Source organism: Puma concolor, chromosome A2 (assembly GCF_028749965.1).
Source record: "Puma concolor isolate L17-30 chromosome A2, mPumCon1.1.hap2, whole genome shotgun sequence".
NCBI lineage: Eukaryota > Metazoa > Chordata > Mammalia > Carnivora > Felidae > Puma > Puma concolor.
Genome location: NC_141668.1, coordinates 23901834 through 23914043, shown reverse-complemented (window position 1 = coordinate 23914043; position 12210 = coordinate 23901834). Strand labels below are relative to the sequence as shown.

Below are 12210 nucleotides of genomic sequence, written 5' to 3'. Positions count from 1 at the left end.
CTCACGAACCATGAGATCATGACCTGAGCTGAAATCAAGAGTCGGACGATTAACCGACTGAGCCACCCAGACACCCCGGAGACATGAATTTAAAACTGAACCATCAACACGTAACAATAACAGTAGCACGACTTACTTTAGATGGTTTTTTTTAACAAATGTCAGTTTAACTGAGATCCAGGTAGGCTAAAGAACAAGTAGGAAAACATGAATAAAGGAATACGTTCTCCATCCTGCCATTCAGTATACTTTCTGAGCCCTATGCCAGGTACTGTAGATTCTGTAGATACAGGAAATTAAAGGCTGCTCTTGCTCTTCAGGAGCACACAGGTAGGTGGTAGAGAAAAACATACCAAAGCACAATGGCAATGAGGTAAGAATTTAGTAGAAGCAAGCCTGGGGTGCTGTGGAACACAGAGGAGAGGTCCTGAGCCTTGGACCATAGGGGAGTGGAGTTGTCTGGGCTCCTTCGGGCTCACCTGAGTTCAGACTAGAAGGGTGAACGGGAAACAAAGCTAGGAGTTGTGTTCCTATCAAAAGGAGTGCATGCAGCGCACTGCGCTGGGAAAGCGTGGAAGGGCCTTGGGGTTCACTGTAGCTAGAGGGATAAGAGTAACCACAGTTTGGAGGGCCTCGTTGGAGTGGGTCTCTCAGAAAAGCATTGATGCTAACTGTACATCCTCTGAATATCTTTCCCTCCTAGGGCTTGGGGCCCTTTCTCTGGGACATGGTGACATCCGGCATAGATAACCACACAGTGGCTCCCAACAGATGGAAAGGGAGAGCAACAAGAGCTCAAGCAAATACAACTAAAGCACTGAGGCTGAAGAATAGGAAATTCCAAAGAAATGTTAACACCCAAGTGATTTATTTATCACCTGCCATTATTCTGAATAGAAATCTCTTCGTCTGCTTCTTCTTCCTACTTCCTCTCTACCCTTTGCCACCATCCATTAATCTTTCATGCCATATAATTTAACTTCCTTAAAGTATACTGTATATGGCAACTTTCTAATACCATTTTTACTGCAAATACAGTTGTAACTAAATGTGTATACATTAAATTGCTACCATTGGAGTCTGAGTCTTGGGAGAGCTGCACTAGGCCAAGCTCTGCAGTGGGATGGGCAAAAATCTAGACGGGCAGATCTGGAAAGAGGAAGACTGTTTAATGGCAAAAGGTGACAGGGCTGGCCGGCTTCGGCTGATGTGTTGAGCGCAATCATAGACCATCTGCGGATTCGCGGTGTAGCTTGCCGTTGAAAGTGGCATTATTTACACTGACACTCACTGGAGAATGAAATCAAAGAGATACTAACTCCCGGGAAGCAAGAGTTTTGTGAGTTCCCAAGTGGGCAAATTTGCAGCTCTAAGGGAAGGAAGTGGGATGTCTCTGCCTCTTAGTGACGGGCCGTGAAGTTTTGCTGGCACAAGCCACTGCCTGTGCGAACTCTGGGCGAAAACTAGGGTAGTTCAAAGGAGTGTCCCATTTTCTGGGAGGCTTTTGACAGGCATTCTGAGAAGCACCATCATAATCTAAGTGTGGTCATAGAACCAAAGCAGGAGGCATTTTAAATCTCTACCTCTCCTAAGCTTGGGACGCAGTAAACATGCAGGAGGCACGAGGTCTCCACTCACCGGGCCCAAGCAGTACGAATCAGGAACAGTAAGAGTTCCAGTAAGCAGAGCTAATGTCCTGAGACCCGAGTCCATAGAAACATTGTACCTGAGCTGATTGATTTGCCACCTTCCATATTTTCGAATAGAAATTGCTTTCACGCTGTCCCTGCCGCTTTTTGTTTTTGAGGGGGAATAATTCATCAACTAACACTTACCGAGCAAAACCGACTGAAGTAGCTAGACACGGGTATCTAGGACTGAGAAACCTCTAAATGTGGTTCTCAGTTAGGGCACCGCCCGCCACACACCCAGGACATTTGATAATATCTGGAGATGTTTTGGATTCTCATGACCGAGGAGGGTGCTGTTAGCATCTGGTAGTAGGTAGAAGCCAGGGATGCTGCTAAACGTCCTGCATGGCACAGGACAGCCCCCCACAGCAAAGACTTGTCTGGCTTCAAATGTTAATCGTGCCGATGCTGAGAACCCCTGTGCTAAATCTTGCACACCTGAAATCTAATCCGTCCTGTCACCAGAGTTTTTTGTTTGTTTCATTTTGTTTCTTCATAATTCTACCCCCCTCCCCGCTGACTAAAAGGCAAGCAGTTTTTGCTACATTAAAAAAAAAAAATTGTTTCCTGAATTTGGCAGTTTCCATAAAAAATTAAAATACAGCGTAACTGATATACAATCCCACTTCTTAAGAATTCATTCTATAAATAGACTCCCCAAAAATATACAACATAGTATGTAAAGATATCCATCACAGTATTGCTTGTAATAGCAAAAGACTAAAAACTACCTAAATGCCCTTTAAAAGATGGCTGGTTAAATAAATCATGGTGTACCTCTACAATACAATGCTTTGCAGCCATTGTTATGAATCATGAATGAATGAAGCAGTTCTATACATTCCAAAATAGAATCATTTCAGAGATGTATTGTTGGCGAAACAAGCAAGGTACAAAAAGATAACAAAGAATATGCTGCCATTTATATTTTTTAGGAAGGAGTAGAAAGGGGGAAATAGTGAGTGTGTGTGTGTAAATAAGCTTGCATATAAAGAGACTATCCCTGCAAAGCTACACAAGAAATAGGGAACAGTAATCACCTCTGTACTCAAGGTCTGGAGTACTGGCATTATGTGCCCTTTGGTACCATTTGAATGTTTTCAAAATTATATTTACTGTCTATTCAAAAGTGCTGATTTTTAAATTTTTTGGTTTAGTCAAAATTTTCAATCTGAGCCATATCAATATATTACCTATTCAAAAGAACTCAAAAGAATAGGTAATACATTGATATGTCTCAGATATTTTTAAAAGTATACATTGGAAAATCTTGCTTTCTGTCTCCTATCCAACCTATTCCCACAACTCCCTTCCCCCCACACACACCAAGGAAAATAATTTCAATGGTTTCTTTTGTGTCCTTCCAAAATTTCTTTATGCAAATATAAGTAAATTCAAATATATATTCTAATACCCCCCTTTCATACACAAAAGATAGCATACTAAAAACCCTGTTCTGTACATTGTAGGTCATGCTAATTTAAAAATGTGTCTGTATTTGGCTGAGCACATAGCAATGTATCATAAGCCTTCTGTGACTTTGATTCTTTACTATCGTGTCCTCTCTGCCTCAGGTGGAACAAAATTGGGCCACGTTACAAGGAGGTGAGATGACCATCCAGACGACGCAAGCATCAGAGGCCACCCAGGCCGTGGCGTCACTGGCAGAGGCCGCAGTGGCAGCTTCTCAGGAGATGCAACAGGGAGCTACAGTCACCATGGCACTCAACAGGTGGAGGCAGGGGTGGGGGACTAGATGAGGATAGTGGATCTGCCCCTGCCTGTAGGTTGTAAAGAGAAATGTTGCACTTCAGTTTGTCACAGTTGAATGTTGGAGCTTAATCCTCTCAGCCCACGGAGTATCATCATTTGACTTATCACCAGCCTTTCCCGGCCCGTTCCTGCGCTCCGTCACCCACCCCCACAGCCAGTCCTGCCTTCTGACTTCCAGCTCGAGTCTGCTGGTCAAGAGACCGTGATCCCTTTTCCTTTCTCCTATTCTGTGCCCTTTAACAAACCAAAAAACGCAAGGTTTGAGGACTTTGTGTTTTTAATGGGACCAAAGGATATAATAAAGCAAGAAGCTTCAGGATTGATTTTCTATTTACCCTACAAAACAAATCGCTTTTAGTCATTCTTTCACTTCTACGAAAGAAACCACCTTTTTTTTTTTACATTTATTTACTTATTTACTTATTTACTTATTTATTTATTTATTTATTTATTTATTTATTTATTTATTTATTTATTTTTGAGAGAGAGAGAGAGACAGAGTGCAAGAAGGGGAGGGGCAGAGAGAGAGGGAGACGCAGGCTCCAGGCTCTGAGGTGTCAGCACAGAGCCCGACGTGGGGCTCGAACTCACGAACCACGAGATCATGACCTGAGCTGAAGTCGGACGCTTAACCGACTGAGCCACCCAGGCGCCCCTACACTTATTTATTTTTGAGAGACAGAAACAGTGAGCGGGGAAGGGACAGAGAGAAGGAGACACAGAATCCGAAGCAGGCTCCAGGCTCCGAGCTTTCAGCACGGAGCCCGACGCAGGGCTCAAACCCACGAACCGTGAGATCAGGACCTGAGCCGAAGTTGGATGCTTAACTGACTGAGCCACCCAGTCACCCTGAAACTACTTTTTGTTAGGGACATTAATCCATTTAATCCATGTTGAGAGCTGATTTTACTGACTTTCCAGGAAATGTTTTCCTTATCAGTGACTTTCTGAAATCAGTTTTGGCTTACTGGGAAAAACCATTGAAATATTTCTTTTCAGGGATGTTTAGGAAGGGTGCTGCAGAATGGGACACTCCAGTGATTGAGAGTTTCCAAAACTAAATTATATTGTTCCCTGCTTGGTTTCCTTCTGTTGGTTCTGTTGACAGAAAAGATTATCCCCACATCATTCTTTTTCTTCTTCATTGCGGACATAATTTTATTTTCCAGCGGACCCAGGCATTTTAACCAATATTTAAGAGTGTGGGCCTTGAAGCCAGACAATCTGGGTTTAAACTACAACTCCATCACCCACTTAGCTGTTTGACCTTGGATAATTTACTTGAATTCAGTGCCCAGGCTTTCCTCTCCTGTAAAATGGGGATAAAAACAGCAGCTGCCCCTGTTGGGTAGGGGTGTTGTGAGAACTGAGAAAGCCAATGCGTGCGAGATCCGTAGATCAGTGCCTGGCATACGGTAGGTCTGCTGCCACCATTATGTGCAGCAGCTGTTGTTAGTCTCAGACAGTCACTGAACTCTTAGGACATGCCTGCACTCTGCTAGGTAAGGTTGTAAATAAACAGCGCTCTAAGATACCATGCCTGCCCTCAAAGAAGTCATGTTATTAACACTGGGGAAATTGACTTAAGTAAAACAGTCAGTGAACACTATTCCTCAGAATTTAATGCACTGTTGAATCATGTAGTACACACCACGAGCACTGCAGAAATTCAGAGGAAGGGGATCACCTCCTCCAAAAGAGAAGAGTCAGCCGAAGTTTAGATTGGTTGTGATAAATAACTAGAAAGCCTCGATAAGCTGACGCGCAAATGACTTCCGTGTGGCTGTATAGTATGGGTGGCTGAGAAGAAGGTTCTGAGGTCACATAGATTCAGGTTCGAATTCTAGCTCTGCCACTTACTAGCCATTTGATCTTGAGAAATTTAACCCCTAGGCCTTGGTTTCCTCATCATTATAAGGCTAATTCTCATCATATGGAATTAAAAAAGTTTCATGGAGATGATGTAAATAAAACTCTCATTGAAGTACACAGCCCCTAGTTAGCACTTCAGGAATTACAGTTACCATGTATTTTTCATTTTTTTACGGTTTTATTTTAAAGTAATCGCTACACCCAACGTGGGGCACAAACTCACAACCCCAAGACCAAGAGTCACATGCTCTACCAACTAAGCCAGCCAGGCACCCGAGGGTTATCATTTAAGTTGTATTTTCAATTTTGTGTATTCAGAATTGCTTATAATGAGAACAGATTAGCAATAGAAGGTCAGTTAGGAAGAGGCGGACCAGGTGATTTGTTAAAGACTTGGAAACTAAAGTAGTAAGAGTGGCGGAAAAGTGAGTTTGAAGGGAGTGTGGCCAGACTTGGTGGTTGATTAGGTATGGAGTGCACGAGCGCGCGTGTGTGCACACACACACACACACACGCACACACACATGCACTCACCCAGGGGTACTCTAAGTGACCTGGGATTGAAACTCTTTTTCTTAGCCCATTGAACCATGTGGCTTTTCAATAACGTGAAAATCTTATTTGAGCCCTTACACTTTGGCCCAACCCCACTCCCTTGAGAAAGGACCACAAATAAACTTCCTAAAAAAGCCATGGCCAGGGTAGGAACCTCCCTCTGGCCTGGTAACCCCTTACTGTGGCATGGAGCCTAACCATTAAAGACCAGCAAAACTTGATTTCATTGAGCCAGCACCTTGGATATTCCAGTGAAGTGTGAGTGTCCTGGGAACCCTACACATAGTGGAAAATATGAGGCCCATTCTGGCTCCCTTTAGTGTAAGGAGCAGGGCTTATTTCTAAAGGCAAAGAGAGTAATGGTTTCCCCTGAGGGCTTGTTAACAAACTCAGATGCAGCTGCGGTGGCTATAGTGTTTACTCCAAAGGAAGGAGAACATGGTTCACTGTGGCACGTAGGAGGAGTAAAGATGTTGAAATCTGTTTGCAATCAGTTCAGAACCCAGTGAGTGTTGGGGGATGGTGTTTTGCAGCCTCTGCTGGGGGTGAAGAAACCAAGCCTGGCAACGAAGACTAGACTATAGCAGGCTACTAGGGGCTTTCTGATTCCAAGAGAGGTAACCCACTGGCCAGTGGCAGGAAGTTTGGACTTAAGACACACACCCTTGGTGTTTGCTGCTTTGTGGGACGAGATGATACTCCCAGCCTCACCACAGAATTTGTTGCTGGAAATTATCTTAGAACTACACTGAGAAATCCAGCCTTTGTTCCCATGGTAACAAAGTGATTTCTTAGCGCTGGTTCCTTCTAGCCTCTTTCAGGTGCGGTTGGAACAAGCATGGTTCTTTACTGATCACCTGCCCTCCGCTGCGCCGTAAGCGGCAGATGTGGGCACAGAGTGAGGGGAGAGAGGGAAGCCGCACAGCATGGCAGGTGGGGAATGAGAAGACAGAGGAGCTCCTTCACCTGTTGGAGGGGAGATGGGGATAAGGACAGATGCAGGACAGACCTGTTTTTCAGCCACGCTGTTTAAAAGAGTTTTGTGTAACAAGTCGGAACAAGGGCCCCGGGCTCAAACAGCCCACCCTGGCATTATAAATAATCCAAAGAGGTATGGAGAAACAGTCATTAAAAAATGTGGAAACTGGTTACTTTTTTAATTATTTTCAAAATACATATAAATCAGCATTTATAGAAAGGAGATGGGGAGAGAATCAAAATGAACAAATGAAGTGCAGAGCATTACAGCTGGGAAAAAAAAAAAAGTATTCGGCCAAACAACCAGAGGGGAAAGGAAGTGAAATCATCATGTGATTTGTTGCGATAAAAAGATTAATTTGATGTTTCAGTGTGTTGGTTAAACTGTCCTGGATTTATATTCCCTTTTAAACAAGTAAATTTAAGTCAGTACAGCCCTTGCATATACAGATACATGATAAGTATTCATAGACTGAGTCTACATTTGCTCTAGTAGAAATTGACGCTGTGCTGTCGACACGAAGACAATTTTTACCGTCTCCTGTGACTCGGCGCTATGGGAAAGCAAAGGCTCGCATTGAGTCCTCTTGTTCCAGAACTTAGAGTTGCTTTTCTTTTGCTGTGAAGACACTGGGTTCAAAAAAAAAAGTGAATCATATTTTTGAGGAAAAATTTACTGTTTTTTTTTTTAAATGAAAGTACTATTGACTTAAAATTAGACCTATTTGTCAAAAACTTGTGAAGCGGTAGCTTAAAGCCCTTTTCATCCCTCTTCATCTTAGAAGTTAAAGGTCATCTTTTTCTAGCAGTAAGTTTGCCCTCTCTCCATGAAATCTCGTGTCAGCGGTTTTAAAGTAGATTTGGAAATGAAGGCCTGCTGACCACAGAAGTCACAGTTGTCTTTATGCTCCCATGGAAAAGATCCCTCCCTCGCTGCTTTGCCTCTGGCCTCTGGCAGCCGATGAAATAACTAACCTCACTGGCCTATGGGCCTGTCATCCCCCTTGGACTGCTGCTCCCAGGTTGCACTAGGGTTGTGCTCGTTCACAGCCTTTCTTCTACCAAACATATTTTAGAAAGTTGTTAAAGAAAATGACCTCGGGGCACCTGGGTGGCTCAGTCGGTTAAGCATCCGACTTCGGCTCAGGTCATGATCTTACGGTTTGTGAGTTCGAGCCCCGCATCAGGCTCTGTGCTGACGGCTCAGAGCCTGCTTCAGATTCTGTGTCTCCTCTCTCTGCCCCTCCCCAGCTTGTGCTCTGTCTCTCTGTGTCTCTCAAAAAATAAATAAATGTAAAAAATTTGAAAAAGGAAAGAAAAAGAAAAAAGGACCTCAAACACGTGTCCAGGAGTTCCAAGACTGGCAGGACGTCACCTTTGATGGTCACAGAAATAAAATTATACACATTGTGATAAAAACTGGGGAATGAACAGTCACCGAGGTAACGTGTAAACAAAGATGGTATTTCCATATAAGCAGTTTTCATATACAGCTTCCTTCTTGCAAATACCACACTGCTGCAGCTTTTCGGAAAGAACAGACTCTTCAGCTTTCTAGGAAGTCTCAGGCCAGAGTATGAAATATTTTTGTCATTAATCAATGACACCTGGGTACTGTAAACTTGGCTGGTAGTGTTATTTGACATAAGTTTCTTAGAAAAATATTAAAGATTAAGGATGTAGACACTAAATCATCACTCATTTTACTATATCTAATAAAAACTCTTGAAGGACTTTGAAATTAAAGTCTACCATGTAAAGTGTAAAGAATAGCCTTGATAGGAATTCCAGATCAAAGGTCCCCTTTAGTTCTAAATTCATGTTATAGATACCATGGAATGACTGGCTTTGGACATCACATCACCAAGAAGTGTGCCTCTGAGTGGAGGGTGATCTTAATTTTTACGGACTGCACGTGCACTCCATGACTGGTGAGCTTTTTGCTCAGGCTCAGTCCCCAAATGTTTATGAATGGGGGCGCCTGGCTGACTCAGGGGAGCATGGGACTCTTGATCTTGGGGTTATGAGTTCGAGCCCCACAGTGGGTGTGGAGATTACTTAAAAAAAATATATATATATATATTTGTATTTTTTGCAAATATATAAAAATATATAATAAATATATAATATAAATATTATTCACAACTATTATAAGTTTATATAATATTTATAAAGGAAGCAAATAAATTTGTAATATATAACTATAACCTTGAACTAAGTCAAAGGAAGCCTGGAAATTAAAAGTTGCCACAGATAAATGACTAGGAAAAAAAGCAGGGGGATCAGCAATTTTAATTTATTTATTATTTTGAATAAAGGTCGGAATGTTTACATGGGGAAACAATGTTAGGTGAAAAAAGCAAGCTATAAAACTGTAGCAGTAAGTGTAATCCTCATTATTAGCTGTTTAAAGCTGTATTTAAGATTAGAAGGAAATAACTTATGTCTGATATTTTTAAAGTTTCTTTTACACTTAATGAAATTTTTACAAGCCTCCCGCATGTATTTTATTATCAGAAAAAGATAGCTTGAACACAGACATAAAAATTAAGTCAAGTTAGAAAGAGAGTGGGAATATTCTATTTAATGAGACTATTCTATCCATTGGGTTTCTTTGCTTCCTAGAATCCTTCTATTCCCCCAGGGAAATGAGAGTGTCAGTTGCTTTACTTGTCTGCTGGCTTTCTTAAGTGAAAGTGACGCTACTGAGTGTGGTACATGTTGCTTTGCCCATAGTCAGGACACGTCTACCCTAACCAGTCCACAGTCCCTCACCCAACCCCGCCTACAGCTTGTGACCACGAAGCGTGCCTGCCAGAGTTAGGCAAAGTCTGCAACTCAGAGCAAAGCTTATTCATCTGGCTTATTTGGTGTCAAATCCAGGCCTTTGCCCCCCCCCCTGCTAAACTAAATGACACCACCTCCTCCACTCTGAGCCCACGTTTGATACTCCTTCAGGAATCGTGCCGAGTGGGAGCTGACACTTTCCCAGGAGAGGTGCTGAATTTCTGCTGCTTTCACATTTTAACATCTCTGAAATTTGAATGGTAAACCACAGTACTACAATTGTCAGGCTTTTTTTTTTTTTTTCCTTGCTTGCTGGCACATAAAATAATGGTGCATTTTTAGTTTGTGGTATCATAGAATCAATAAAAATGGTATTTGTGCATTTGGGACCAGCATATCACAAGAAGAAAGGAAAATAGGATACAAACTGCCAGAATAGTGCTCACTATAAACAGATGGTTAATACCTTTCTATTCTGCAAAGTGTTTGCAAGGAAGGGAGATTTTATTGTTTCTTTGTGTTTCTAGAGGCTGGGAGTTTGGGCTTATGGTGATCATTTAAAATTTCAAGCCTTAATTTAGCACTGCCCACAGGTATAGTGAGGCAAAGAGAACACCTAGACTTTGCAGGATGTTAGGGTGTTAGCCATTACTTTGTACTTGAAGTCGCGCATATAAACCACATTGTTACTATTTAATATTAATTGAATAGCCGGTCCACGTTGTTGACTCCTCGTACTGTCATCCTCGGCTACAAAAGGGTAGTTTTTGTTTTGTCTGTTTGGGTTTTTTTGAGCAGCAGGCAAAAGTTTATTGGAGACAAGATCAGAAAGGAAGAATAGTATGAAAGCTCTCTTTACAGAGAGGGGACATTCGAAAGTGAATGTCCCCAAAAGGGCAGTTTTAGGTAATCTGCCTAGTGTTGCCATAAAGAGAAAAGAGAACAAGAAAACCTTGTAATTACCAACCAGACAGGCTTTTGCGCTGTCAATGTGGATCATACCTTCCACTGGCAGTGAGTGCCTTCTGTCCTCAAACACCCGTTTCCTAGATTTAAAGAAAATCTCACATTAGCTCTTTAAATCTGTAAGACTTGGGGTTTCTCTAGCTACTTACTGTTACCATTTAAAAATTCCCCTGGCTCTCCCCAGCAGCAGTGGACTCCAGTATTCGCTGGTAGGCTCATACCCATGGAGTCAGTAGAGAGATCCAAGGAAGGGTTGGAAGGATGGTGTGTCTTGCTGCAGTGCTGTACCTTTATCCAACTTACACGTCCCCCTCTCCTGTTCCTGTGCCCACAGCGAAGCCGCCGCCCATGCTGTCGCCACACTGGCCGAGGCTACCTTGCAAGGAGGGGGACAGATCGTCTTGTCTGGGGAAACCGCAGCAGCTGTCGGAGCACTTACTGGAGTCCAAGATGCTAATGGTAAGAGAGCATAAATATTTTATTGAATGTCTTCCCCGTTTCCACTTAAACCTTCATGACATGACTGACAGCAGACCCTTCAGAAAGAGGTTGAGCTTTGATTTGAGTTTTTCTTTATTGATAGGCAATTGATGCCTAGGAAAATTCTAGGAGCCTCTGATTCCTTTCACTAGGAAGAGACTTGGGGTTTTCTGAGGGAAAAAAAAATCCATAATAACGCATATCTAACTGAAATGCTCATTTGAAAACTGTTTTGCTGTGACAGGACTTACCAAGAGGTACTTTAAAATTTGCCACGGGCCACATTTTGTCCTTTACTCTCCCATGGGGTAGATCAATGTCCTCTGCTATAGCAGAGGTCCTCCCATGGGCGGGTGCGTTGTGGTAGGGTAGAACGTTCCATCTTGAGAAAGGCACCACCATCTCACACAGATCAGCCAGCAAGCTGTGACGAGGGCACTTTTCTGGTTGGTGCTCTGAGTCTGCATCCTGTTAAATGTGTCCTCACCAAGGACCTCTGGATTTAGCCAGTTACACACGCCCACCCTTCCCTTCTTTCCCAGCTCTTTGACTACCTGGATATTGGTGACTTCCTGAATAAACAAAAGGGATAAAGTTCATAGAAATATGGTGGCAAAAATTTACAGCTCCAGCCCAGCTCTTTGCATCCACTTCGGCAGGCTCCAGAAGTCAGTTACCAAGACTTGGGCTGCCCTGGGAAGTGCCTCAGAACTCTGGGTCAAAACGGAGGACCAGCCCCATTTGGCTGATTATTTATTGAATTTTTAAAATGAAACGTGTATATATGTATCTGTGTGTGTGTGTGTGTGTATGTATATATACATATGTACATATGCATATACATACATACATACACTGCCGGTACTACTACTACTCTACTAGGTTAAGTAGAACAAACTAAGTACTCCATGGATTTTGGAGATTTCTTTTGTCTTAAAAAGAGGATAAATAATAACATACTTTTATTTAGGCAGAAAGTTCCTTACTGACATTAGTAGCTGAAAGAAAAGTGCCTGGAACTTTTTAAAGGATAGGTCCCTCATCAGTGAATAGAGTTAGTTAGAAAAGTCTTTGAAGAAAGACCCCAAGTTGTGTCCTCCTTTGGAAG

At 42.5% G+C, this 12210-nt stretch overlaps 1 protein-coding gene across 6 annotated transcripts in view; it reads left to right on the top strand.

The window, feature by feature from the left end:
* The window catches only part of NRF1 (nuclear respiratory factor 1), a 145618-nt gene that overhangs the window by 101666 nt on the left and 31742 nt on the right, over window positions 1-12210 (top strand). For 3 of the 6 annotated variants that reach the window (XM_086690349.1, XM_086690359.1, XM_086690378.1), the window contains exons 9-11: window positions 704-862; window positions 3266-3423; window positions 10957-11081. In XM_086690349.1, the coding sequence (XP_086546475.1) occupies window positions 704-862; window positions 3266-3423; window positions 10957-11081 (442 nt within the window). Of the gene's footprint in view, window positions 1-703; window positions 863-3265; window positions 3424-3505; window positions 3781-10956; window positions 11082-12210 lie in introns of those variants that run through there. The other 3 variants (XM_086690368.1, XM_086690393.1, XM_086690386.1) reach the window with 3 other exon arrangements.